This window comes from Lytechinus variegatus, chromosome 19, assembly GCF_018143015.1.
Source record: "Lytechinus variegatus isolate NC3 chromosome 19, Lvar_3.0, whole genome shotgun sequence".
Lineage (NCBI taxonomy): Eukaryota > Metazoa > Echinodermata > Echinoidea > Temnopleuroida > Toxopneustidae > Lytechinus > Lytechinus variegatus.
This window is the reverse complement of record NC_054758.1, coordinates 13,435,545-13,463,041: the sequence shown is the minus strand read 5'-3', so window position 1 is coordinate 13,463,041 and position 27,497 is coordinate 13,435,545. Positions and strand designations below refer to the sequence as shown.

Sequence of the window (27,497 nt, the reverse complement as noted above, 5' to 3'; positions counted from 1 at the left end):
ATGGCTGAGAGAATGAAATATTTGGAAGGTTTTATCAAGTAAGAGCGGTTATGACTACATCTTATGTTTTTATCAGGATTTTGGACTTGATTTATGAAATTATGATAACGTTAACGAGGATGAAAATAAAGATGGTGATTATCACAATAATTGTATTGATAATAGAATGAGTTGTGACACTTAAGTGGTAGTTGTGGTTTATTGCCCCAACATCACAACCGTGAAATTGCCTTATGAGTGTTCATTCTTTTAAATTAATGGTGGTTCTCCAACTGTGGTTTATACCTTCTTTTCATTGTCATGATTCGCGCCGCGATCGAATCTGTTAATTGAATCGTGGAGTAATCGTGTCGTCGGTATTGCATCAGATCCTAAAAGATCATATCTCATCAGCCCTGGTAATCAAATGAAACATTTGGATTGTTCTTAAAATTTTCGCGATCAATTTCGAAAGTCCGATGGTGCCGTTCGTAACGACTTGCACTTCAGTGGGAAGGAGGTTCTAGTTATCGAAACCTCGAACTTGACTTATATGAGAGTTTATTCTCTTAAATTGACGGTGGTTCTCTTAACTGTTGTTCATACCTCATTTTCACTGTCACAATTTGCGTCCCGATCACAACTCGTCAGCCGTGGTAATCGTATTGTTTGTATGAAATATTTGGAATGTTCTTCAAATATTTGCGATCAATTTCGAAAGTCCAATGGTGGCGTTCGTAACGACTTGCACTATAGTGGGAAGGAGATTCTAGTAATCGAAATCGAAGTCCGTTAAAATAAACGACTATTTCTTAAAGTTCTTGATTTCTCACATCAGGATTTTTTTACACGATTTCTTTAACAACATTTCAGCAACTTGCACGGTACCTGACTTTGAATTAGAAGTAACTTCTTCATGTACTCCTGGTGAAGAAGTAAGCTTGAACCAAGAATGTACGTTCTCTTGTCCGCCTGGTTACGATTTGACTGGGCCATCTTTTGTCACATGCGAAAGCTCTGAACAGTTCTCGGATCTATTTCCCCAATGTCAGAGTAAGTAAATAAAGTAAAGGAACCATTATCCATTTATTCAAAGCTGTAGAATTTAGGAAAGAATGTTTATAAATACAATGCTGGAAAGATGAAATGCTCTGCATTTCTGTGCCGATAACCTGAGCTTGGGGTAAGATCTCATGTATCTGTCTTCCGTTACATGGTTAGTAAAACGCATTATTCTTTTGGAAGATCTTTTTAGAGTTTGATGACAGTAAAGAGCTGTGCTCTATTGGCCAAATAAATTTTATCTCGATGAGAACTTGTGGAAGTTTCGTGATTGGAAAGCAGTCCTCTATAGATATACCAAAAACGGAACGACCAACACGTCTTTACACAGATGCGTCCACATACGCACATAATATAAAGAAAGAAAGTTTATGTGCGATAACATCTGGATACACTCGAAGATGATTCGTTATTACCTGTGTGTAATAGGGAACATATTTAAAATGTCGGGAGCTTACCCTGCGCCTCATTTTTTTCTTTGAAATTAGTCGTGACGTGCACTGTAACTTTATTTGGAGACAAAGTAAGTTCATCGTGTACACCTGCCACTCAAGTAGACTACCAAGAAGAATGTACCTTTTCTTGTCCAGCTGGTTATGAGCTGATCGGACCGTCATCCGTTACCTGCACGAGCTTTGGAGGTTTCTCAGACGTATTTCCCGAATGTGAGGGTAAGTCTGACATAAAACCTCTGTACAATACCTAGTAAGTGTCAATCGCTGTATTACAATGCATGTTAGAAAAATGTTTCGAAACCATGGCTGAGAGAATGAAATATTTGGAAGGTTTTATCAAGTAAGAGCGGTTATGACTACATCTTATGTTTTTTACAGGATTTTGGACTTGATTTATGAAATTATGATAACGTTAACGAGGATGAAAATAAAGATGGTGATTATCACAATAATTGTATTGATAATAGAATGAGTTGTGACACTTAAGTGGTAGTTGTGGTTTATTGCCCCAACATCACAACCGTGAAATTGCCTTATGAGTGTTCATTCTTTTAAATTGATGGTGGTTCTCCAACTGTTGTTTACGCCTTCTTTTCATTGTCATGATTCGCGCCGCGATCAAATCCGTTGTTTGAATCGTGGAGTAATCGTGTCGTCGGTAGTCATCGCATCAGATCCTAAAAGATCATATCTCATCAGCCCTGGTAATCGTATGAAACATTTGGATTGTTCTTAAAACTTTCGCGATCAATTTCGAAAGTCCGATTGTGCCGATCATAACGACTTGCACTACAGTGGGAAGGAGGTTCTAGTTATCGAAACCTCGAATTTGCCTTATATGAGTGTTTATTCTCTTAAACTGACGATGGTTCTCTTAACTGTTGTTCATACCTCATTTTCACTGTCACAATTTGCGTCGCGATCACAACTTGTCAGCCGTGGTAATCGTATTGTTCGTATGAAATATTTGGAATGTTCTTCAAATATTTGCGATCAATTTCGAAAGTCCAATGGTGGCGTTCGTAACGACTTGCACTATAGTGGGAAGGAGATTCTAGTAATCGAAATCGAAGTCCGTTAAAATAAACGACTATTTCTTAAAGTTCTTGATTTCTCACATCAGGATTTTTTTACATGATTTCTTTAACAACATTTCAGCAACTTGCACGGTACCTGACTTTGAATTAGAAGTAACTTCTTCATGTACTCCTGGTGAAGAAGTAAGCTTGAACCAAGAATGTACGTTCTCTTGTCCGCCTGGTTACGATTTGACTGGGCAATCTTTTGTCACATGCGAAAGCTCTGAACAGTTCTCGGATCTATTTCCCCAATGTCAGAGTAAGTAAATAAAGTAAAGGAACCATTATCCATTTATTCAAAGCTGTAGAATTTAGGAAAGAATGTTTATGAATACAATGCTGGAAAGATGAAATGCTCTGCATTTCTGTGCCGATAATCTGAGCTCGGGGTAAGATCTCATGTATCTGTCTTCCGTTACATGATCAGTAAAACGCATTATTCTTTTGGAAGATCTTTTAAGAGTTTGATGACAGTAAAGAGCTGTGCTCTTTTGGTCAAATAAATTTTATCTCGATGAGAACTTGTGGAAGATTCGTGATTGGAAAGCAGTCCTCTATAGATATACCAAAAAACGGAACGACCAAGACGTCTTTACACAGATGCGTCCACATACGCACATAATATATAAAGAAAGTAGGTTATGTGCAATGACATCTGGATACACTCGAAGATGATTCGTTATTACCTGTGTATAAAAGAAACATATTTAAAATGTCGGGAGCTTACCCTGCGCCTCATTTTTTCTTTGAAATTAGTCGTGACGTGCACTGTAAATTTATTTGGAGACAAAGTAAGTTCATCGTGTACACCTGCCACTCAAGTAGACTACCAAGAAGAATGTACGTTTTCTTGTCCAGCTGGTTATGAGCTGATCGGACCGTCATCCGTTACCTGCACGAGCTTTGGAGGTTTCTCAGACGTATTTCCCGTATGTGAGGGTAAGTCTGGCATAAAAGCTCTGTACAATACCTAGTAAGTGTCAATCGCTGTATTACAATTAGGAGTGGGCTATAAATGGGTGATTTTTTGTTTTACTGTGGGAACAGTTTTTTTGTGTTCCTTTTACCTTATCTCAACATGAAATGACAATATTTTTTGTCTCGGGTCCGAGAAAAAAGTGTGCCGGGCCAAAATCCAAAATGGCCGCCAAAACCCCCCAAAATCACAGTTTTGGCCACAACTTCTTTATTTGGTGGTCTTTTTCTCTGGTTTTGGTGTCTATTCATATGTGTTTGGGGCTAGGCAATTTGTTTTTCCTATAATTAGTACTTTTAAACCATTATTTGTAGAGTTAAAAGGTAATTATACCTAAATTTTCCAATTTTTATAGCCTTTTTTCAGCCAAAAAGCAGGTTTTATCGTCCTGGTGTTCTTGGATTTTAGATGGTTCGAGGTCAACAATAGAAAGCACCTTCATAGAGCTATATCGCTTTTATTCCTCTTCTATGGGTTTTACGGATATTTGTGAAATATATCTTATTAAATGAAAAAATGTTTATTATCTGTAGGGGCTATACAGTATACAATGTACTGTTACTGTACATACTACACTGCATATATATCCATGCATTGACCACCATGACATATGACAAGGCCTGTATATAAACTATAGTGTCATACATTAGAAATAAGCTCCTAAGGTTTAAAATTAAATTGTGAATTTGATTGCTTGTCAGCTGATATACATGATGAAACCAGCAACGTTAATTGAAAATATCACATATACATGTATATCATATATGTACATCACATATCTAGCCATATCTTCTTCATTTGGAGGCTTTTTTTTACTTGGTTGTGGTGTCTAACTGGCCTATGTTTATGGGGTCAGGTAACTATCATGGTAATATTGATCAACAGCCAATCAGATCAGAACCAAGGATTCCATGCAAGTTACCATTAATACCCTTTTCATAAACCTATCCTCCAATTAGCCGCCTAAGAGTAATGCGGATAATTCAATAAAAATTGCGTTCATAAACTCCGAAAATAAGCCGCATTATTTTTACAAGCGCCCGTCCTGAAAAAGGCGGATAATCGCCATGACAACTGGAAACGCCCCCTCCGATGCGGTTGTGTTGGAAAAGGGTGACCTTGTGACCGCACCATGGCAATTATCCGCATTATTTGGAAATGCGTTCATAAACTCAAAATCTTATCCTGATGCCGCTATTATGCGGATAATAGCAGCATCAGAGTAATGCGGATAACTCTTGTCCTCCTCCAATTTTACGACCAAATTATGCTGCTATTAGCCGCCTAATTCATTTTAATTGGGTTTATGAAAGGGGTATCAGTTAACATAATGGTAAATTTTTATGCAACGGGACCCAGAATATCTACAGTGTAAATGCCATGATGTGGGGTTAATTACCTTTCTCCGCCCCCTGAATTAGCATATTTGACAAAACATGTCCTCAGTTTCTGAGACAAATCATATCTTCAATTTCTAAGGCATCTAATTCTAAACCTAAGAGCTCATTTCTACATGTACATGTATAACATTATAGTTTATACATGCCTCGTCATGGTGGCCAATGCATTTATGCAGTGCAGCATGTACAGTACAATGTATACTGTTTAGCCGCTATGGATAATTAACATTTTTTTTAATTTAAGATATATTTCACGAATATCCGTAAAACCCTCGGTAGAGGAATAAAAGCGATATAGCTCTATGAAGCTGCTTGCTATTGTTGACCTTGTACCATCTAATATCGAAGAACCCCAGGACGATAAAATGTACTTTTGGGCTGAAAAAAGGCTATAAAAATTGAGAAATTTAGGTATAATTACCTTTCAACTCTACAAATAATGGTTTAAAAGTATTAATTATAGGAAAAACAGATTGCCTGCCCCCAAATACATATGAATAAACACCAAAACCAAAGAAAAAGACCACCAAATAAAGAAGTTGTGGCCAAAACTGTGATTTTGGCGGCCATTTTGGATTTTGGCCCGGCACACTTTTTTCTCGGACCCAAGACAAAAAATATTGTCATTTCATGTTGAGATACATTACAAGGAATAAAAAAAAACTGTTCCAATATTGAAATTACAAAAAAAGTATTTTTGACCCATGTATAGCCCACTCCTACTACAATGTATGTTAGAAAAATGTTTCGAAACCATGGCTGAGAGAATGAAATATTTGGAAGGTTTTATCAAGTAAGAGCGGTTATGACTACATCTTATGTTTTTTACAGGATTTTGGACTTGATTTATGAAATTATGATAAAGTTAACGAGGATGAAAATAAAGATGGTGATTATCACAATAATTGTATTGATAATAGAATGAGTTGTGACACTTAAGTGGTAGTTGTGGTTTATTGCCCCAACATCACAACCGTGAAATTGCCTTATGAGTGTTCATTCTTTTAAATTGATGGTGGTTCTCCAACTGTTGTTTACGCCTTCTTTTCATTGTCATGATTCGCGCCGCGATCAAATCTGCTGTTTGAATCGTGGAGTAATCGTGTCGTCGGTAGTCATCGCATCAGATCCTAAAAGATCATATCTCATCAGCCCTGGTAATCGTATGAAACATTTGGATTGTTCTTAAAATTTTCGCGATCAATTTCGAAAGTCCGATGGTGCCGTTCGTAACGACTTGCACTACAGTGGGAAGGAGGTTCTAGTTATCGAAACCTCGAATTTGACTTATATGAGTTTTTATTCTCTTAAACTTACGATGGTTCTCTTAACTGTTGTTCATACCTCATTTTCACTGTCACAATTTGCGTTGCAATCACAACTCGTCAGCCGTGGTAATCGTATTGTTCGTATGAAACATTTGGAATGTTCTTCAAATATTTGCGATCAATTTCGAAAGTCCAATGGTGGCGTTCGTAACGACTAGCACTACAGTTGGAAGGAGGTTCTAGTAATCGAAATCGAAGTCCGTTAAAATAAACGACTATTTCTGGAAGATCTTGATTTCTCACATCAGGATTTTTTACATGATTTCTTTAACAACATTTCAGCAACTTGCACCGTACCTGACTTTCAATTAGAAGTAACTTCTTCATGTACTCCTGGTGAAGAAGTAAGCTTGAACCAAGAATGTACGTTCTCTTGTCCGCCTGGTTACGATTTGACTGGGCAATCTTTTGTCACATGCGAAAGCTCTGAACAGTTCTCGGGTCTATTTCCCCAATGTCAGAGTAAGTAAATAAAGTAAATGAACCATTATCCATTTATTCAAAGCTGTAGAATTTTGGAAAGAATGTTTATGAATACAATGCTGGAAAGATGAAATGCTTTGCATTTCTGTGCCGATAACCTGAGCTTGGGGCAAGATCTCATGTATCTGTCTCCCGTTACATGGTTAGTAAAAGGCATTATTCTTTTGGAAGATCTTTTAAGAGTTTGATGACAGTAAAGAGCTGTGCTCTATTGGCCAAAGAAATTTGAACTCGATGAGAACTTGTGCATGTTTTGTGATTGGAAAGCAATCCTCTATAGATATACCAAAAACGGAACGACCAACACGTCTTTACACAGATGCGTCCACATACGCACATACATGTACATGTAATATAAAGAAAGAAAGTTTATGTGCGATAACATCTGGATACACTCGAAGATGATTCGTTATTACCTGTGTGTAATAGGGAACATATTTGAAATGTCGGGAGCTTACCCTGCGCCTCATTTTTTTCTTTGAAATTAGTCGTGACGTGCACTGTAACTTTATTTGGAGACAAAGTAAGTTCATCGTGTACACCTGCCACTCAAGTAGACTACCAAGAAGAATGTACATTTTCTTGTCCAGCTGGTTATGAGCTGATCGGACCGTCATCCGTTACCTGCACGAGCTTCGGAGGTTTCTCAGACGTATTTCCCGAATGTGAGGGTAAGTCTGACATAAAAGCTCTGTACAATACTTAGTAAGTGTCAAACGCTGTATTATATTAGAAAGAAGTTTTGAAACCATGGCTGAGAGAATGAAATATTTGGGAAAGTTTTATCAAGTAATAGCGGTTATGACTACATCTTATGTTTTTATCAGGATTTTGGACTTGATTAATGGTTATGATAACGTTAACGAGGATGAATATAAAGATGGTGATTATCACAATAATTGTATTGATAATAGAATGAGTTCTGACACTTATGTAGTAGTTGTGATGGTGTAAGGGCTATAAGAGTGATAGGGAAGTAGTGACTGGGTCCAGATCTTCTTACGCTGGCTTTTTAAACAGAGGTGATTAGTTCAATTGCGAACCACAGCGTGATTACCTTCCGGAAGATTTAAATCCTTGTTGTATTGCAATCAACCCAGGTGAGGTAAATGGGTGCCCGGCTGGATAAATTCTTTGAATGCCGTAAGGACTTTTAAGCAGTTGGAGCTTAAGTCTGGGTAAGAATTCACCATTTAAAAGGCAACTAGATTATTCACACCTCGAAATTGTTTTGTATGAGTGTTCATTCTTTTAAATTGATGGTGGTTCTCCAACATGTCCAACTGTTGTTTATTCCTTCTTTTCATTGTCATGATTCGCGCCGCGATCGAATCCGTTGTTTCAATCGTGGAGTAATCGTGTCGTCGGTAGTCATCGCATCAGATCCTAAAAGATCATATCCCATCAGCCGTGATTATTGTATTGATAGTATGATACATTTGGAATGTTCTTAAAATTTTTGCCATCAATTTCGAAAGTCCAATGGTGGCGTTCGTAACGACTTGCACTACAGTGGGAAGGAGGTTCTAGTAATCGAAGTCCGTTAAAATAAACGACTATTTCTTAAAGATCTTGATTTCTCACATTAGGATTTTTTTATATGATTTCTTTAACAACATTTCAGCAACTTGCACCGTACCTGACTTTGAAATAGAAGTAACTTCTTCATGTACTCCTGGTGAAGAGGTAAGCTTGAACCAAGAATGTACGTTCTCTTGTCCGCCTGGTTACGATCTGACTGGGCCATCTTTTGTCACATGCGAAAGCTCCGGACAGTTCTCGGATCAATTTCCCCAATGTCAGAGTAAGTAAATAAAGTAAAGGAACCATTATCCATTTATTTAAAGCTCTAGAATTTTGGAAATAATGTTCATGAATACAATGCCGGAAAAGTGAAATGCTCTGCATTTCTGTGCCGATAACATGAGCTTTACTTGACGTATTTCCCGAATGTAAGGGTAAATGTGACATAAAAGCTCTGTACAATACTTGGTAAGTGTCAATTGCTGTATCATGTAAGAAAAAAGTTTTGAAACCATGGCTGAGAGAATGAAATATTTGGGAAAGTTTTATTAAGTAAGAGTGGTTATGACTACATCTATGTTTTTTATCAAGAATTTGGACTCAATTTAACGGTTATGATATCGTTAACTATGATGAAAATAAAGATGGTGATTATCACAATAATTGTATTGATAATAGAATGAGTTGTGACACTTGTGTGGTAGTTGTGGTGTTAGGGCTATTAGAGTGATAGGGAATTAGTGACTGGGTCCAGATCTTCTTACTCTGGCTTTTTGAACAGAGGTGATTAGTTCAATTGAAAACCACAGCGTGATTTCCTCCTGCAGGATATCAATCCTTGTTGTATTGCAATCAACCCAGGTGAGATTAATGGGCGCCCGGCTGGATAAATTCCTTGAATGCAGTAAGGAGTTTTAAGCAATGAATCTTAAGTCCGGGTAAGAATTCACCATTTAAAAAAGAAAACCCGATAATTGATACCTCGAAATTGTGTAATATGAATGTTCATCCTTTTAAATTGATGGTGGTTCTCCATCTGTGGTTTATAACTACTTTTTACTGTCACGATTCGTGCCGCGATCGAATCCGTTGTTTTAATCGTGGAGTAATCGTGTCGTCGATAGTCATCCTATCAGATCGTGTAAGGTCATATCTCATCAGCCGTGCTAATCGTATTGATTGCATGAGAAAATTTGGGAAGTTCTTAAAACTTTCGCGATCAATTTCAAAATTCCAATCGTAACGGCTCGTAAGACAGTGGGAACGAGGTTCTAGTAACCAAAATCAAGTCGGCTAAAATAAACGACTATTTATTCAAGATCTTGATTTCTTAATTCACAAATTATTTTCGACATGTTTTGTTCACAATATTTCAGCAACTTGCACCGTACCTGATTTGGGAATACAAGTAACTTCTTCATGTATTCCTGGTGAGGAAGTAAGTTTGAACCAAGGATGTACCTTTTCTTGTCTAACTGGTTATGAGCTTATCGGAATACCATTACTTACCTGTACGAGCTCTAGAGATTTCTCAGACGAAGTTCCCCAATGTCAGAGTAAGTAAATAAACTAAAGGAACAATAATCAATTTATTCAAAGCTCCAGAACCTCGAAAAGTAACTCTGGGAACACAATAAAAAAACGAAATGCACTGCATTTCTGCGGCGATAACCCTGGCTTGGGGTAAGATGTAATGTATGTGTCTACCGTTACATGTACAAGGCAGTATTCTTTTGGAAGAACTTCTTTTATGACAGTAAAGGGATGTTCTCTATTGGCCAAAGACCTTGTATCTCGATAAGAACTTGTGGAAATATAGTGATTGGAAAAGAATTCTTTATAGATATACTAAAAATGAAACGATCAATACTTCTCGACAAACGTATATAGAAGGAAGAGGAAGTTTTTATATGTCGACGTTCGGATACACTCGAAGATGACTCGTTATGAGCTGTGTTTAAGAAGGGACACACTTTAAAAAAAAAGTTAGTAGCTTACTCTGCGCCTCATTTATTTCTTTCAAATTAGTCGTGATGTGCACTCTAACTTCTTTTAAAGACAAAGAAAGTTCCTCGTGTACACCTGTTAGTCAAGTAATCTACCAACAAGAATGTACCTTTTCTTGTCCAACTGGTTATGAGCTGATCGGACCGTCATCCGTTACCTGCACGAGTTTTGGAGGTTTCTCAGACGTATTTCCCGAATGTGAGGGAAAGTCTGACATAAAAGCTCTGTACAATACTTAGTAAGAGTCAATCGCTGTATTAGAAAGAAGTTTTGAAACCATGGCTGAGAGAATGAAATAAGTAAGAGGAATTTTCTTTGGCCCCAAAGGGAGTTTAAAAAGTGTAGTATGGAAAGGAGTAGGGAACCATTAAGGCACGCTCTGTACCATGAATTTTCTACACGCAACTTGTGAAATGATGCCTCTAAAAAAAACAGGATGGTTTATCTGTAATATAATATTTAGAATTGTGTGTGTGTGTGGGGGGGTACTTCGACGGGCACACGATGTTGGATATATTTCAATGTACTGGATTTTTTTCTACCTGTATCCTGCAGACAGGCAGAGGGTCCCCTTTATGTTTTCTTTTAAGAAATCAAGACTTTTCCACGTAGAAAAAATGACGTTTTGTCAAAATTAAGAGTTCCAAAGGACGCTAGTTTCAAACATAGAGTCAAATGCGGAATGAGACGTGAAACTTTTGACATGCAGGCTGCTTTATGGAATGGGATCTAATGAACTAAAATGAAATCGACAGAGCAACGTTTCTTCTATCCATTAAATAAAATTAAAATTTGCTTTGATAGGTACTAAAGACGCCTCTTTGCCGCAGTTGGGGCTATAAGAACATGAAATATTTCAATATAGTCAAAATGTGATGGGGATGGGGAAGTGGCTCCCTTAGAAGTGTAGGCTTTAATTTGATATAATTACCTGTGCACTAGAACAATGCCTCCTCCGGGCACTGTGAACGATTTTTACAGGGAGTGCTAAAAAGCAAAAAAGGTTCACTATAAAATGAAGGTCACCTTGGGCCCAAGAAATTTAACAAGCAAAGAAACAAAAAGGATTGCACTGCAAAATGAAGGTTATTTTGGTAACTTTTTTTTCGTTTTCTCACATCTGCCGGAATTCCAGGGGGTGCTGTCCATGGATAATAATACACGTAATTCCCCCTCCTCCAAAAATCTGGGGGGTGCTTCGGCCTCTGCTTCCAGTGCCAGTGCCTCCTTTATTGTTATAGATGCTGCTTTTGATAAGTGCCCTTTTCCAGATGAGGGCTTCATTAGGATGACATTTTCAATACACATTGTCAAAACAAAATAAGGGGTGGGGCAACTTCGACAGGCCCCTGTAATGTACTTAATTTCATGGGATATAAAATAATGCCTTCTCTACTTTCCCAGAGGAGAATGTAAAGCGGCTTTGTAGAAGAAATGCATCTTTCTTCTGATGAGGCATTGAAAATATTTCATTTTAACATAGAGTGGAATTAATAAAGGGGTTGGGGTAGTTTGGAGCTCACATTGTGGCTGTTCTTCAGTGTGCCACAGCTCCTCTTCATGTCACTTTAGAGTATTTTCTCAATCTATTCCAAGATATCGATACAAACAAAAGTAATATTTTTGGAGTACTAAATCAAAAACTAAATCAAAAGGGGAAAGGAGGAAGGGTACCCTAGGCATGCTCCTGTGGGGTTATTTTACTGTTCTCGAGCATTATTACAAACTGCGGAGTAATTTCCCCTCTAAATAAAAGAGGTTCCTTATAGATATTAAAGTTACTTTGTCAAAAACGCCATTTGCCTTGCCGATGGCTTTAAAAACACGACAATTTTATATATTGTTGAAATACGTAGAGAGGTGGGGTGAATGGGGGGGGGGGGGGGGGCTCCCGTGGGCGTAGGCTTAAATAAACGAAAATCTTTCTTTAGGAAACATGTTGACTGATGTATCATAATTCTGTCTTTTCCAAGTCGATAATACATATCAAACTGTCCTTGTAAAGTAGCGGGAATCCAGTTTTGCCATTTCGGGGTGTCCAAAAGATATTTATTTTAATAAAGTTAAAATATGGATTGAGGTGGGGGTACATTTGTCATGATTCATGGGTTGTCAGTTCTCCAAGAGATGCCATGGTGTTTTACCGATACCGAAATATATTTTACTCGTATATACCCATAGCTGACGGTGTGGTAGACACACCAACAAAATTGTTACGAGAAGCCGATTGAAGCTATTGTGTTGGGATTGTGTTATCTCGAATGACATACCGTTGATCACTCTATAGTCGGATTCATGAGTGCGACTGTGACATATAGGTTTGTTTTGGTCTCGATTTGGAGCAATATCACGTAATATATTTTGACATATTTGGACTCTTTGTAAGCAAATTAAGACACTAATACTGTCATGAAGCATATCAATGTTTTCGCTAATATATTCTCTTTCATGTAGAATGTTCACATTGTACATTAATTGCTCTTATTTATAAAACAGTTTAGGATTCATGAAAAAAATACTCTGTTTCAAATTATAATTTGCATAATTCATGTAAATTAGGTAATAGTAAACAAGGATATCCCAATAATTTCATGACAATTTTCTTCCCTTTCTTACCCAAAGTCTTCGTCTCCAATTTTAGAGCAGTTCTGGTTAAATATATATTCTTAAATACTTGTTTTCACTATATCGACATAATATGCAAATTTATGCAAAATAGATGCAGCGTGTCTCTTTGGATGAATCTTTTTATTTTGACTCAAGGAACATTTGTGCATAGTAGGACATTTGCGCTAAAAAATGCAGCGTTCAACCTCTAACAAGTCGACCAATCATGGAATTAAATTTTCTGCATGATGATCTAGACCCGACTCGACACTGTTTTTTTTCCTCAGATTGTCTGTAAGCAATTTGAGCAAGAGCTGGTATTTTATTCTATTTATCTATTTTTTGCGGATATCGGGTCAGAGAGCATGCGCAGTTCTCTCCATGAAAGTATATCGAAAGATATATAAGGAGCTACAAGAAAACTATACGGAGTTACTTGCAGCGATGTGCTTTCGTATTGAAATTATACTTTGTCTAGAATACTCATTAATATTCATAAGAGGGATATACTTGAAAATAAACCAAAGTGAAAGCAACAGTATATGATAGTCAGGAAATAAAGCCCTTTTTTAATTAATTGTAACAGTTTTTATCTCTTTATAGATATCAACGAATGTGATCCCTACCCATGTATAAATGGCGGGACGTGTATAGATGGTATCAACTCTTACACTTGTGACTGTACTTTTGGCTTTACCGGAATGAACTGCTCAACAGGTAATACTTAATCTTATTGGTTATTGGTCTTGACCCTTGTCGCATGGAGACTCAAATAATAACAATTCTTCACATGCCATCGGGTCATGCGGTCTAGTGGTTAGATTATTGGGGTCATAATCGCAAGGTTGCGAGTTCGAATCCCCACCAACTTGGCGTTTACCAGCAAAAGCTGTCCTGCTGAGGTCTTATGGGAGTTACCATTTACCATACAGTCTCAGTCTTCTTTTACTTGCCCTAATGAAGTTATCATTTCAACTTTCACAAACAGAGAGACTATTCTCTTATCTCTTATGTGCGTGGAATACACAACTTCTTTCTTGTTACCTTCAAATTTATATGGGCAATTCCATGGAAAATGTTCACTTCACAGAAAAAATGAAGTTTCAGATTTCAATTAAGCAGTCAAATTTTCTTAAAAAGTAATCCTTAAAGTCTCAATTTCCAATAGAGAAATCGCAATATTGATAAAATTTTGTAGTTTTTTCCATCATCAAAAATATAGAATAGTAAATTGCAAAATGCAAAAAATTTGGCTATTTTTAAAACAATTCATCTTTTCTGTCTCTACTAAAAGCAAACAAGGTCCCAGAGGTCTCTTTTAACTTTTGAATAGTTGATTAATGTTTAAATCAACAGAAAATAATCGTTAAATTTTATGCCATTTATCAATTTTAGAGAAATCTGTCTTCAGATTTGTGTGATTTCTTTACCATTATCAGTGTCATGTCCGTTACGTTTTTCACTTAAAGTTTTCACAGCTTACAGGAAATTTGTCTAAATATACTACAGATTCAGATTCTATGTTAGAATTAAACCCCCTACCATGTGTATCAATCATTTTCCCTTACCACTTCTCATTTTCATAAAAATGGCGTAACGGACATGACAATTCGCGTAACGGACATGACGCCTTGTATATGGCAAATGGCAGCATTCACAAAAACAAAATATTAGGCTCAGTGTCACGGACTGAGGTCAGTCTCAATTGTTTGAGGATAGCTGAATGTAATATTTCCTAGAATTTGCATGTCATTCAAGCTATTTTTAGAAGTTGGTGAATGATGAAAGTTCAGTTCTTGTTCTGGTAGATTTTTCTGAGAATTAACGGTATGCCACATAATATTAGGATAAGATGCAGCTAGATCTGGCAACATACTCAGATCACAATCTGCATCATTTGTGTTTGAACAAACATTTGATTATCTTTAAGGTTTTTGCACTGACAGTTTGGAGCATGATAAAACTCCAACTTGTGAATTCATGATCATTGATGATATTACTTCAAAGTATCTGACTTTCACCAACCTCAACATATACTTCTTCAGTGATGACATGGGCTCACAATTAACAGCAAGTTTGTATTCGGATATCTGTGTTACATGATGTAGCTCTATGAATCCATGAATCTACAGTGGCACTTCTTTGCAGTATCACAAAGCAAAGGAGCCGTTGAAAGAATGTGGCACGATCAATAATTATGTCATCACAGTATTTTTGGTCAGCCATAATCACGATTTGAATGATTTATCTTCAATTGTACACAAGCAGCGTGGACAATACAACAAAATTAGATACAGCCACATTTGTCAGCAAGCAAGATCATAAGATTTAGAACATCCAAGATTTGATGAAAGGATGATTATACTCAGGATGATAGGTATTTTGAATGAAAAAAAATCTCAGAAGCTATTACAAACATTCCGATTATCGTTCAACTCATAATCGATAATGAAAGACCGGTTTCCAGGTACTGCTATTAAATTTTTATTAAAATACTTTTTAATACCATTTTTTGTAATCTTAAAACTCACATTTATACTAGTACATGTTCTTTATCATAAAATACATTCCATAATATGTTCTTCTTGGATTTATACAGGTCTGGTACATTTTGTTTTCTTCTCACAAAAAATGAGATTTGGTCTTCTCAGTGTGCCGTAGTGATATGATAAACATTGTCTTCAATATAAAATTATCACTTAGGCTATAGCTATTGAATTAATGATACCTGCTGATAATATCTACATATTTTTCTTTAGAGTGTTAGTAAAGGTACTTTGCTGTTACGTAATTACATTCATTATTCATATTTCTTTCATTTTCAAACTAAGAAGTGCTGATGAGGTTCACTTCGTAGGGTGTCATGTCCGTTACGCTAGTATATTATCAAATATTAGGGCATGAATAAAAATAATCTTTTCTGTCCACTTTTTCTCCTTTAATTATGTGTGGTGGATGGTAGTAACTGGAAAATACTCATTAACTGTTGTTAACCGGTGTAAAATAACATTTTTTAAAATAATTTTTTTGTTTTACAAATATTGTACAAAAAGACCCACTCTCAAATTGCAAAATAATAGGACATATTACAGATTATTACAGTGATGATATGTGTCTCTAACCTCTAGCCTTAACATGTAAACAATTAGACTTGTACCATATCTTGTAATAAAATAATTACTTTCGTTTACAAAAAGTGGACGAAACTGTCATGTCCGTTACGCTTCGTGTGTCATGTCCGTTACGCTACATTTTGAGCTAGGAATACAGAATGCACTGCAAAACTGTTGTTAAACACCATTTTATGGATAGAACATGATCTTAAGGTTAAATTAACACCAACGTCAGGTGCATGCAATCTAAGAATTCACAGGAATTTTGATAAGCAATAGGAGGTAAAAATGCTTCGTCCATTTCGTGTCATGTCCGTTACGCTCACAAAGAGTGCAATTTCTCCGCAACTGTTCAATGAAACGATTTGAAATTTTATGTGTATGTAACTGATACTTAAATGTGTCTGATAAGCTTAGTAACAATTATCAAAAGACAGCTTATTCTACTGTATAAACCTTTGAATTACAAAAATTTGTTGAATGTCATGTCCGTTACGCTGGAATTGACCATATGTAAAAACTAGCATTTACAATGGTTGATTTGCTAAGGATCTGGGATTTTATGTCACCAACAAATCCTATCTGACATGGCGATTTCATAACATTTTAAACTTAAAATAAGCGTTAAGTGATTCAATTGTTTCACTTTTCGCACATACACTTCACTCCGACTTATAGGACCTGAATTGGCCTATCCTTCACCGTTTGATATTTCTAAGTGGAATCCAGCCTTGGTCATAAAATGTTGTGTTGAAATGAAGAAAAATAAATAACACAGAATGGTGAAAGTTTGAAAGAAATCAGACAAGCAATAAGAAAGTTATGGCTTTTGAGAAGTTAGATCCCTAAGACTGTAGATTTCAAATTGGCAACTGGGTAAGTAATTTATGCCAAGGGGCAAGAACAACTTTTACATAGGCCATCTACTTAATTATCAGGAATTTGTTGTTTTCTCCTAAGTACCTATTCCCTTGTGGCAGTAATCTAAATATAGCCCAGGTAGTATACTGTTTTATGTCCTCATGAAATAAAAATATAATTTGAAATAAAACTTTTGAATAAAATGACATTTTAGCCATTCCATTAGTCTAGATTCTAGACGTTGGTTTACTTGTTATTCCCCCCCCCCCCCCCCTTTCTTCATTCTCTCCCCTGCGCGCCATCACCAGTGATCGCGCTATCCCTCAAATCGTGGGGCTGTTTTCATTTCGGGCGTAGAGGTCGAAAATTGTGTTATTGATCATGTTGATCAACTGAAAAGCAGAACAGTCCTGGAGTACATGTAAGAGTAGTCCTTGCTCATAGAGATATATTACTAGTTTGCTATATCTCTATGTCCTTGCCCTACATCACTATGACATCACACATTCAGCCAATTTGAAGTCTCCATGTATATTAGTGATTACCAATATTTACAACTTTTAAAAATTCATAACTTTTAAAAATTCATAACTTTCTTATTGTTTGCCCGATATTGTTCAAACTTTCACCTATTAACATGTCTGGTTTTTCTTTTTCCTCTAGAAACAAGTTTTTATTTGGGTTAGTTTCCCTTTTAACTCTGGTACCAAGGAATATTTAGATATCATTTGACTAGTACTTAACTTCCAGTCAGCTATATGAGCTCTATAAACAAGTGTATAAATATTGGGGCCCGCATGCTGAAGTCAGGTTTAACTTATACCAAGGTCTATTTCCGTGCTAAAATTAAGAGAGCAAAAATCTATATATGAAGAGTTTAGTTGCAAAAGGGGTTAGGTCCACTTTGGACCATTCCGAGAAAAATCATGTTTTTTATTCTCACTTATTGCAATATTCTTATGAGAAACTAAATTGTCATGATGTACTACCCTATCATGTAAACATAAACTTGGGTATAAATGAAATCTACCTGTCTTCAACTTTTTTCTGTATATATTTGAAAAAAAATTATCATAGTTGACCTAACCCCTTTTGCAATTAAACTGAAATGAATCCAATCTCTTTTGATTTAAAAAGTGATTTTTCTTTGCCACTTTCATTCACGTGTTCGTTTGAATATCAAATTGTCTTTGGTATCATCAGAATGACTGAAAATTTAGAGGTTAAAAGACACAAAACAATAAAATTTATGAAAAATGGACCTAACCCCTTTCGACAAGTGAGTTCTTCAGAAGGGTTTTGTTGCAAAAGGGGTTAGGTCCACTCCAAGAAAATCATTTTTTTTTAATTCTCCAATATTGCAATATCCTTATGCGAAACTGATTTTTCATGATACCTACCATGAGAACATAAAATTGGGTATAAAAAAATTGACCTGTCTTTATATTTTTATGATATTCTTTTCCAAAAAATTTCTGTGTGGACCTAGCCCCTTTTGAAGAAAAAGGGATTATTCTTTGCCATTTTAGTTCACTTTTAAATAGGAATTTCAAATTTCCTTTGGTATCATCTTATAGAGCTACTAAAAATCTATACATTGAGACATAAAAATCAAATTTGATGAAAAATGGACCTAACCCCTTTTTCAAGTGAGCTCTTCATATGAAGCAATCTGCGTATAGTTGTTTATTTCTTAGATTTACTATTTTGTTTTCCTTTGCTTTGACAATGAAGAAATAAAATAAAATAGTTCAGTTATCATTCTGAGACAGTTATAAATGATTTGAGTCCCATAAGAGTTAAAAACCCGAACTTGTACGAATAGAGATGTGTGCCCCAGTTAAACCCCGGTTTAGAAAAAGGACCAATGAGTTGAAACAAACACCGCCACTATGTCGAGTTTCAATTTTCACAATCAAAAACTTTGTCCAGTGTACCAACTAAAATGCGCACTTTGCTACTCTACAACAATGATATTAAACAATAACAAAAATACGTGTCTTATCTGACAATAAAAAGAGTTATAATTTCTCAGATCATTTTTTCTTCTTTATAGGCCTACAAACTTCCCGCAAAACAGACATCTTTTCTCTGGATAACTGTCTTATTTCAAAAGATATTCTGCTTTGATCATGTTGATACAGCTCACCAAGTTTGACGATTAATGTCGTCTAATCACCAGTTCGTCTAAGACAATTTCGTCTCGTAACCAGTTGGTCTAATATCTATTTTATTTTCATTCATTCAATTAACACTTAGCCCAATCGGACTAAATGGCTATTGTATCAACTGGTTATTAGACAAAATGATGAGTGGACGAAATGGCAATTACACCATGTGGATAGTGGACGAACTGACGGTAGACAAAATGATAATAGACGAGTTGGTGTTTGGACAAATTTGCATTGGACCAATTGAAAAAAGACCGCTAAATCAACCTCCAAGTGTTTCACGCTTACCTTATTCGAGTTTCAATAAATCATTGTACCACTCTTTACTTCTTTTTCAGAGTGTACTCAAAATCATTCGGTTTGCAAGCGAGCAGGTACGTTTTTCTTTAAAGTAGACACAAGTTGCGGAAGTTCACTCTAATGATTATTGGTTATGATTTTCCCCGTAATGTGTGACGTTATATGCAGGCAGCTCCCCCATTATGTGAACATGATGAATAAACATATTTTTTCTGATAAAAGGCTTATAGAATGATGAGTCCAGTGATAGAGCCCCGCACAAATAAAATACCTTCGATTTAGTTATAAACAAAAGGGGCGGTTCATTTTTGTCACACATGCATAGCAGAGTTAGACTATAGGCGCCGCTTTTCCGACGGCGGCGGCGGCGTCAACTCCAAATCTTAACCTAAGGTTAAGTTTTTGAAATGACCGCCTAACTTAGAAAGTATATTGACCTAGTTCATGAAACTTGGCCATAAGGTTAATCAAGTATTACTAAACATCCTGCATGAGTTTCACGTCACATGACCAAGGGCAAAGTTCATTTAGGGTCAATGAACTTTGGCCGAATCTGTTGAATTACCATTATAACTTTGAAAGTTTATGGATCTGATTCATGAAACTTGGACATGATAGTAATCAAGCAGCACTGAACATCTTGTGCGAGTTATAGTAGTTTTCAAAGTCAGCACTGCTGCTATATTGAATCACGTGATGCAGGAGAAACTTGGACATAAGAGTAATCAAGTATCACTGAACATCCTGTGCGCATTTTAGGTCACATGACCAAGGTCAAAGGTCAATGAACTTTGGCCATAATGGGGGTATCTGTTGAATTACCATCATAACTTTAAAAGTTTATGGATCTGACTCTTGAAACTTTTACATAGGAGTTATCAAGTATCACTGATTATCCTGTGCGAGTTTTAGGTCACATGATCAAGGTCAAAGGTCAAGTAAGGTCAATGAACTTTGGCCAAGTTGGGGGTATTTGTTGAATTACCATCATATCTCTGTAAGTGTATTGGTGTAGTTCATAAAACGTGGAAATAAGAGTAACCAAGTATCACTGAACATCTTGTGCGAGTTATAGTAGTTTTCAAAGTCAGCACTGCTGCTATATTGAATCATGTGATGCAGATGAGACCGCCATAGGCATTCAACTTGTTCTATTAATTAATCCCGGTCTATGCAATTTATGATTCCTGCCATATCAGGCATGCTTTCTTAATATCTTGCTTTGAAATCTGCTTAACCAATGTAACAAAGGACAGGAAATTTGATAAAGCTTGATTTGATGTAAACTCCGAACAGCTGTATTAGCGCGGACCCCCTAATTATGTGCGCTTTTTTATCAAGTAAAAAATACACTTGGTCCACATTTTTAATATTTCTAGGAAATCAATATTCTACACCGGTTATCTTAAATTCAATTAGTCATTCAACCGGAAATTCGTCGATTGACTGGGTTGCGTTAAATTCAAAGCAGAGGCTCAAAGAAATAAAACCGACGAAGGAACCATTTTCTTAAATGGGGCCCGTTGCAGAAAGAGTTGCAATCAAACGCAACTCTAAAAATCACGCGCAACTCGATTTTCAACCAATCAACAGCGCGCATTTGGGACTTGCGATTGATTTTTTGGCTTGCGTTTAAACGCAACTCTTTCTGCAACAGCCCCATACTAAAGTCAAATGTTCTTGCCATAGTACAATCATGAAAGGGAACCATGGTGTGATCGAAATTCTTCAACATTCTTTAGGAAAATTAACATTTTTTTCTTTTTCAAACTGCCGCTATATTTTCTCATTCATGCTAAATTATAGTTGATATCTTTTGAATTTTAATGGTCGTATTAGCTTGAAACTTTTGATCGTTTGCCAATCATAAAGGTAAACATTGGTTACCATTTTTAGCCAATACCACTTTCTTGTACTAGAATTGCCTTTTGCATTGTAATATTTACTCACCTTTGCTTCCATACAGAATTTGACTTGGAAATTTCTGGGGTTGAAAACAGTACAAGAACACATGCAGCCATCCCTATTGGTTCATCAGCCGTGCAGAGCTTAAAGGACAGGGTAGATATCATGACATAATTAATTTTCCCTTTCCAAAACTCATGCACGCACATAACGAATTGAAATTTTAGAGAAAGGTGTGCCCCTGATTTTCTTTTTCATGTCATTTATTTATTTATTTATTTATATCATTTTTATTTAGAGATGGTTGACACAGTCTCCAAATCATTTGCTTTCCTTGCAGAATTCTGACTTTATCTGTACTTCTATGTTTCAGTGTAATGTCTGTAAATATTTGACATTGTAATGATTAATATGAGATTCAAGATTCAAAATATATCTATTCAATTATTGCAGCTCAAAGGCTGAATTGCCATTGAATGAAAGAAAAAAAACCACAAAGTGTACATAATTTAAACTACAATAAAAATGCATGTTCTATTTTAGAATAATTCCAATTTATAACAGTATAAAATCAATTCTAGTTAACGATTCTAATTTCAATAAACAATAATAATTATAATTCACAACGATAATTCAGATATTTAAGTAGACAATGATACATTTCATAAAAAGTGCGAGAGAAATCGGGACAAAAGTGACGATGGTTAGAACACGGGGGGGGGGGGTGTTTTAGCATACCAAAGCAACGATACGCAGCTTATTAATTGATGTCCAACTAAATGGGGTTATTGTTTCAAAGAAAGAATAAGCAGTTTTTGTTGAATGAAAGAATACAAAAAAAACTTTTTATTTTGCCGACGGAAAATAAATAAGTCTAAGTGTACCCTTTATTTAAAATCTAAATTCGAAATTTTCTAACTTCTTGGCACGACAATTTAAGCACTGTTCCGCATTGGCCTGCATACTGACACATGGAAAGACGTGGCACGATTCGATGCTCAAACTCTTGAGCCAAAAATCGTGCAAGTGTCATTGTCTCACCATATAATTTCACTTTGGGTAGGGGCGATTAGAATCTATTAGAATGGGTCACAATCTGAAGGACATTGTATGGTTCTTTAGTTAGAACTATTTTTTTTCTCGCACAATCAAGCCATCAATTAATTATAAATATTGGATTATGCTTTGTCAATCACAATTAGAGGGTTCGGGTAACTCATCGGCACTGCTTCAGAGTTCCGACATTAACCTGCTTTCATACCCATGTTACCTGCCCAGCTGATTTACCACGTAGGTCTGCTCTTATCCTTAACCTTGTTTTCTTACCATTTTAGGTTGTGAATACTTTGGAAAGCCTACTAGAAGTCATTGGTGTTAACGGGGCTGTCATTTCAGCAAATGATGACGCCATTGGTTTATTTACTACAGCGAGGATCAGACTCAATGTAACCTATGATGGTGACGTCACGATTCAACAGTTGATACCAGTGCTGGCAGCTGCTATTGAGGGCATCGGAGGTTTTACCGTTCAGAGTAATTTATAATTCAGTTTTGCCTCATGCAAAGAATTCGAATGGTTAGCGGAATGGTGAATGGGGAAGTCATTGTTTCACCATGGACGACCAATAAAGAAATGGATGATTAACCCCAAAATGGCTGAGGGGGGGGGGGGTTGAATCACCCCCCTCAACATTTTCTGCGATCATTCCGCCGCGCGAAATATTTTGACCGCCCCACTCACAGAGTTTATACTTTTACATCTCGCGCATTTTGTGAGACCGAATTTACGACACCCGGGTACGCAGTTCTGAAATTACGCAACATTTCATAAGTGCATGTCAGACCAATAGTTGTTCCAAAACGTGATTTTGTGTACAAAGTCAAGCAATTGACTTTTCTCATCTTATTCATAAAGATATGAAGATATGATTATTTTTACTTTAAACAGCTGAAATCAATTGATCTTAGCATAATTATGCTTCAAAAAGGTTGTGCCATATATCTGGTGAAAAAACAAAGAAAACAAATGGTTGAAAAATAAAGAAATACATCAGAAATTCATAACACAATAAAATACATAAGAAATTGATTTCCAAAACGAAGTTTTTTTCAATTGCGATTGTTAAGAATGCCACGAAAAATATTTTTACCAAAAGTTAGCATTCTAATAGCTTTATTTAGTGAATTAGAGCAAAAGTACGATTTATGCATAAATTAGCATAATTAATTCATATAAAATAAAATCTCATTCTTTGAGGAAAATTTTACCATAAAGCCTTGTAGATTACATCGTACACTACCAGCGTGCACATTTTTGCGGCGCTCGCGCGATCGGCGGCCGATATCTCATGGGGGGATGGTCGAATCACCCCCCCCCCCCTCCCGGCCACCGAGCAGCCAAAAAAGCCCGGTCTAGTTTGGGTTAATGCCAGCCTCCCTTCGATGCAGTTATAGTCTCCGCCTCCTGACTATGTGCATCTTAATGAGAACATACAGGGGTTTTTTTTTAGAAATGTTTCCACATTGTGCTGCACTCAACCCACGGTGTGGTAAATGGGTTCCGGCAGGAAGTTATTCCTTAAAAAGCTGTGTGCATGCACCGGAAACGCTAGACTAGCTTAGCCGGGGTAATTATAGGAGCGCCTTGAGCACCTAGCAAGGTGGATACGCGCGGTATACAAATCGGATATCATTATTATTTCTTTATATATTTAGCGCAGTCTTGCGTCTACCAAGGTGTAATTTGATCATTATCAAAGGAACATTTCTCTTAGACTTGGTTTATATTTGCCATTTTGGATAATCACCTGGATCGGAATATGGCCTACAATTAATATGCGTCAGATTTAAAGCAGCATACTAAGAACCAGACGATTTCTGTGATATAAAGGGGATGGGTTTAAATATTCATTATATTGTTGCACCATCCATGTGTTATTTGTTCTTAAGTTATATTCATTGTAAATAATTATGTTACTCCATACAAGTAATGAATGTTTATAAGTGCAATGGATTATTATTTCATCTTTCACCGAATGAAGTATTCTGTCCGTTGCAGGAATGAACAAACATTCATTATTTGGTTTATATGACACCTAATTTTTTTTTTCATATGTAATTTATGAATTTCGATGCAAAACATGCTCATGCAGTGCGAGTTCGGTCTATTGATTGTTACGTCATTACAGCATGCGCACTGGTGCCTGCAGCTGCAGTCTCGTGCGCGAGTGCAATGGTTGATGACCTCATTGCAAATGGGCTGAATGAAAAATATCAAACAACCAATCAAATCACAAGGATCTATCTAGGTGTCATATAATTTGCTAAATACCACTATTGAAAGGGCCCCATCACCAAGCGATGCTTCATTTGGGTCCCAAACCTATCATGCTGGGTTCTTTAGTGTTATCAGCTGGTTATGCTTTGTACCAATTGTTGTGTTTGATTTGGTTTGATAAAGAATACTTAACTAGTGTCAGTTTGCAAACTTCTGCACACACGTATTAAATGACCTTAAAAATTAGAAAACAAGCTTTCCAGAGGCCCGGCTATTCCATCCCCATACTAAACACACAATAATTTTTTCATCCTTAAAATAATTTTCACCCACAGGTCTTGGGCTACTGACGAACCCCTGCTCCCTGGAAAATCCATGTGCTGATGGATTTACATGTGGGAGGGTCGACAACACCTCTGCAAAAGTCCGCTGCATGTGAGTTTCCTGTTTGTATTTGAGACAGTAGGGAGTTTTCGCCCAACGACGCAGAACAAATTCAAGAAGGCAGTAAATATATTGAAATGCTCGACAAATGACAATGAACACCTGGGAGGGCTTTGCGAAACGTGATGAACCGGACAGCAATTCCGTCGTAGGTTTTGGCGCTGACGAAAAATAGCAAACTGGGTCCCGTAACACAAAGTTTAAAGATAAATTCCAGTATTGGTAACGATCTCAAAATGACTTTTTACAGAATCTAATGTAATGACCACCCAGGGGTGTCTGTTTGTATAAATAAAAAATATGTGCCAAAGGATTCTGGAAGAAATTGTGTAATTGCTGAGAAATAAGCAAAATAAGCGCGGATTCGGTCACTTCCGTCGGGTCTTTATTCCAGCAATAATAATACACTGTCCCACGTGTGCCTATCTGTGTTGGTGATCTTCAGTGTAAACATTTTTCAGCGTAGATTTCAAGATTTCACAAAGTTCAGTTTATGTAACTGTACCAGATCTAGATCCTCGATGATATACTGACAATTAAGCCTGGTTTTACAGACTTTCTCATGAAATCAGTGTTTACTGCAACTACTGGCATTTCTCTTTAACGATTGATTGTACATTATAGTCAATGGAATCCATCGTAGAAAAATGGTCTACGATCATTGCTAAGCTTTGTGTTACGGGCCCCTGGTCGTTTGTCCAAAGTCCAGCTGCTGTTTTGATTCACCAATCTTTGACAAAAAACGTCTTGGTTGGTCTTTGTCATAACAGACATTTAACCCAACATTTCCTGCTTCTTTAATTTGTCTTACGTCGCGGAACGAGAATTTCCTAATATTTAGTTGATTACTGATATATACATTTATTTTTCACAAGGGCTTCGTATAGGGATCGAACGACTGCAGGGTTAGGAGATGTTTTAAATGTACCACAGCTCATTTAAGTTATATTCAAAATTCTCTTGAGCATATAAAGCCGCCATTGTCGCTGCAAGACCTTTGTCTAATGCATGGAACCACTAAATCAAACGCAATTCTTAAATTCAACAAATTTCATTAAACTATCAGTTCTGACCTGCATTTTATATATATATATAATGTATAATAAGGACCCAGAATAACTTGGCGCGTCAAGGCCTCCTTCAAGTCCACCACATGCTCCCGCTGCAATAAGCTTTACAGCGGGGAGACTAAACGACGTCTGGCTGACGGAGAAACAGAGCATCTTCGTTCGATCCGACTTAACACACCTGGCCTGCCAGTAGCAACGCATTTCAACCAACCTGGACATTTCATCAACGATCTACAGATATGCGTTGCTATTTTTTGCAACCGTAAGACGGATCGCAGACTCAAAGAGAAGCTGATCTACAGTCTCGGGACCCTCGCCCCCACGGAATAAATGTGTCTTTCCGCGCCTTCCCAATGCCTGAAACCAAGTGAACTTTTCTTCCTTACCGATGAATCAATAGACTCTTTTGCCGATTTAACTCTACGTCATAATAGTTGCCTGGACTCATTACGTGACAATTTCTTCTAACAATGCACATGTCGCGTCATGTTGTTGCGCATCGTATTTATTGCGCGTTGGTCTCATCACCAAATTTAAAATGATACAACCTGTTTTGGATAATAAAATCATCCCTAAAGGTCTAAAGGTCTATGACAGAAATATTCGGAAGATTATGTCTCCTAACGACGTTTCTATTAAGTCTTATATATATATATATATATACATATATATATATATATATATATACATATATATATATATATATATATATATATATACATATATATATATATATATATACATATATATATATATATTATATATATATATATATATATATATATATATATATATATACATATATATTTATTTATTTATTTATTTATTTATTCATTTATCTTTAAAGACAAGATATGGTCACCACAGACACACCGGACACTGCCACAGTGGATAGCAAAAGAGAGGTGCTAATTATCAGCCTCCCCATTATCGCCATCCTAGCCATTCTCTTTTTCGTTGTCATCTCTTTCGTTGGTTTTGCTGTCCGCCGGAAGAGACAGGAGATGAAGCTAACGAAGGGTGACCCTTCTTATGGAATACCGGGCTATTTGAAACGGGGGCCAACAGGGGGATATGAACGTCCTAGACCGCAAACCAACCCTCGAATCATGCACGAAATGAACGCCAAGCTTGAGATGGGATTAGATTCTGGCATGAATGATGGCGCATCTCCTGGCTTCAAGGATCACTACGCGGTACACGACAATGGGTTCTCGTACGGAAAGCGAACCGGTGGTTACCATGGTTACTTAACAAACGGGCCCTACCATCATGGCGCCACGAACGGGAGCGAACAGCCTAAAGGCTACAATGGAAAACTGGACACGTATTTCTAACCGGCCTTGATCCAACGACCTGACTTACTCCACATCGTCAACGACTCGTCGTCTAGTAACCGACGTATGGATACAAAATAAGTGAATAATGTATAGGCCTAATGTTATAAACGTGAATT

At 36.7% G+C, this 27,497-nt stretch overlaps 1 protein-coding gene across 1 annotated transcript; it reads left to right on the top strand.

Annotated features, from left to right (window-relative positions):
• On the top strand, positions 1-27,497 carry LOC121406290 (E-selectin-like). Its single transcript, XM_041597305.1, has 12 exons — positions 1-28; positions 1,530-1,712; positions 3,332-3,514; positions 7,251-7,433; positions 8,387-8,566; positions 9,663-9,842; positions 13,504-13,617; positions 19,384-19,419; positions 21,312-21,406; positions 22,585-22,783; positions 24,863-24,962; positions 26,889-27,497. Exons 1-12 carry the CDS (start codon positions 1-3, stop codon positions 27,376-27,378), a joined length of 1,971 nt encoding a protein of 656 aa, XP_041453239.1. The 3' UTR covers positions 27,379-27,497.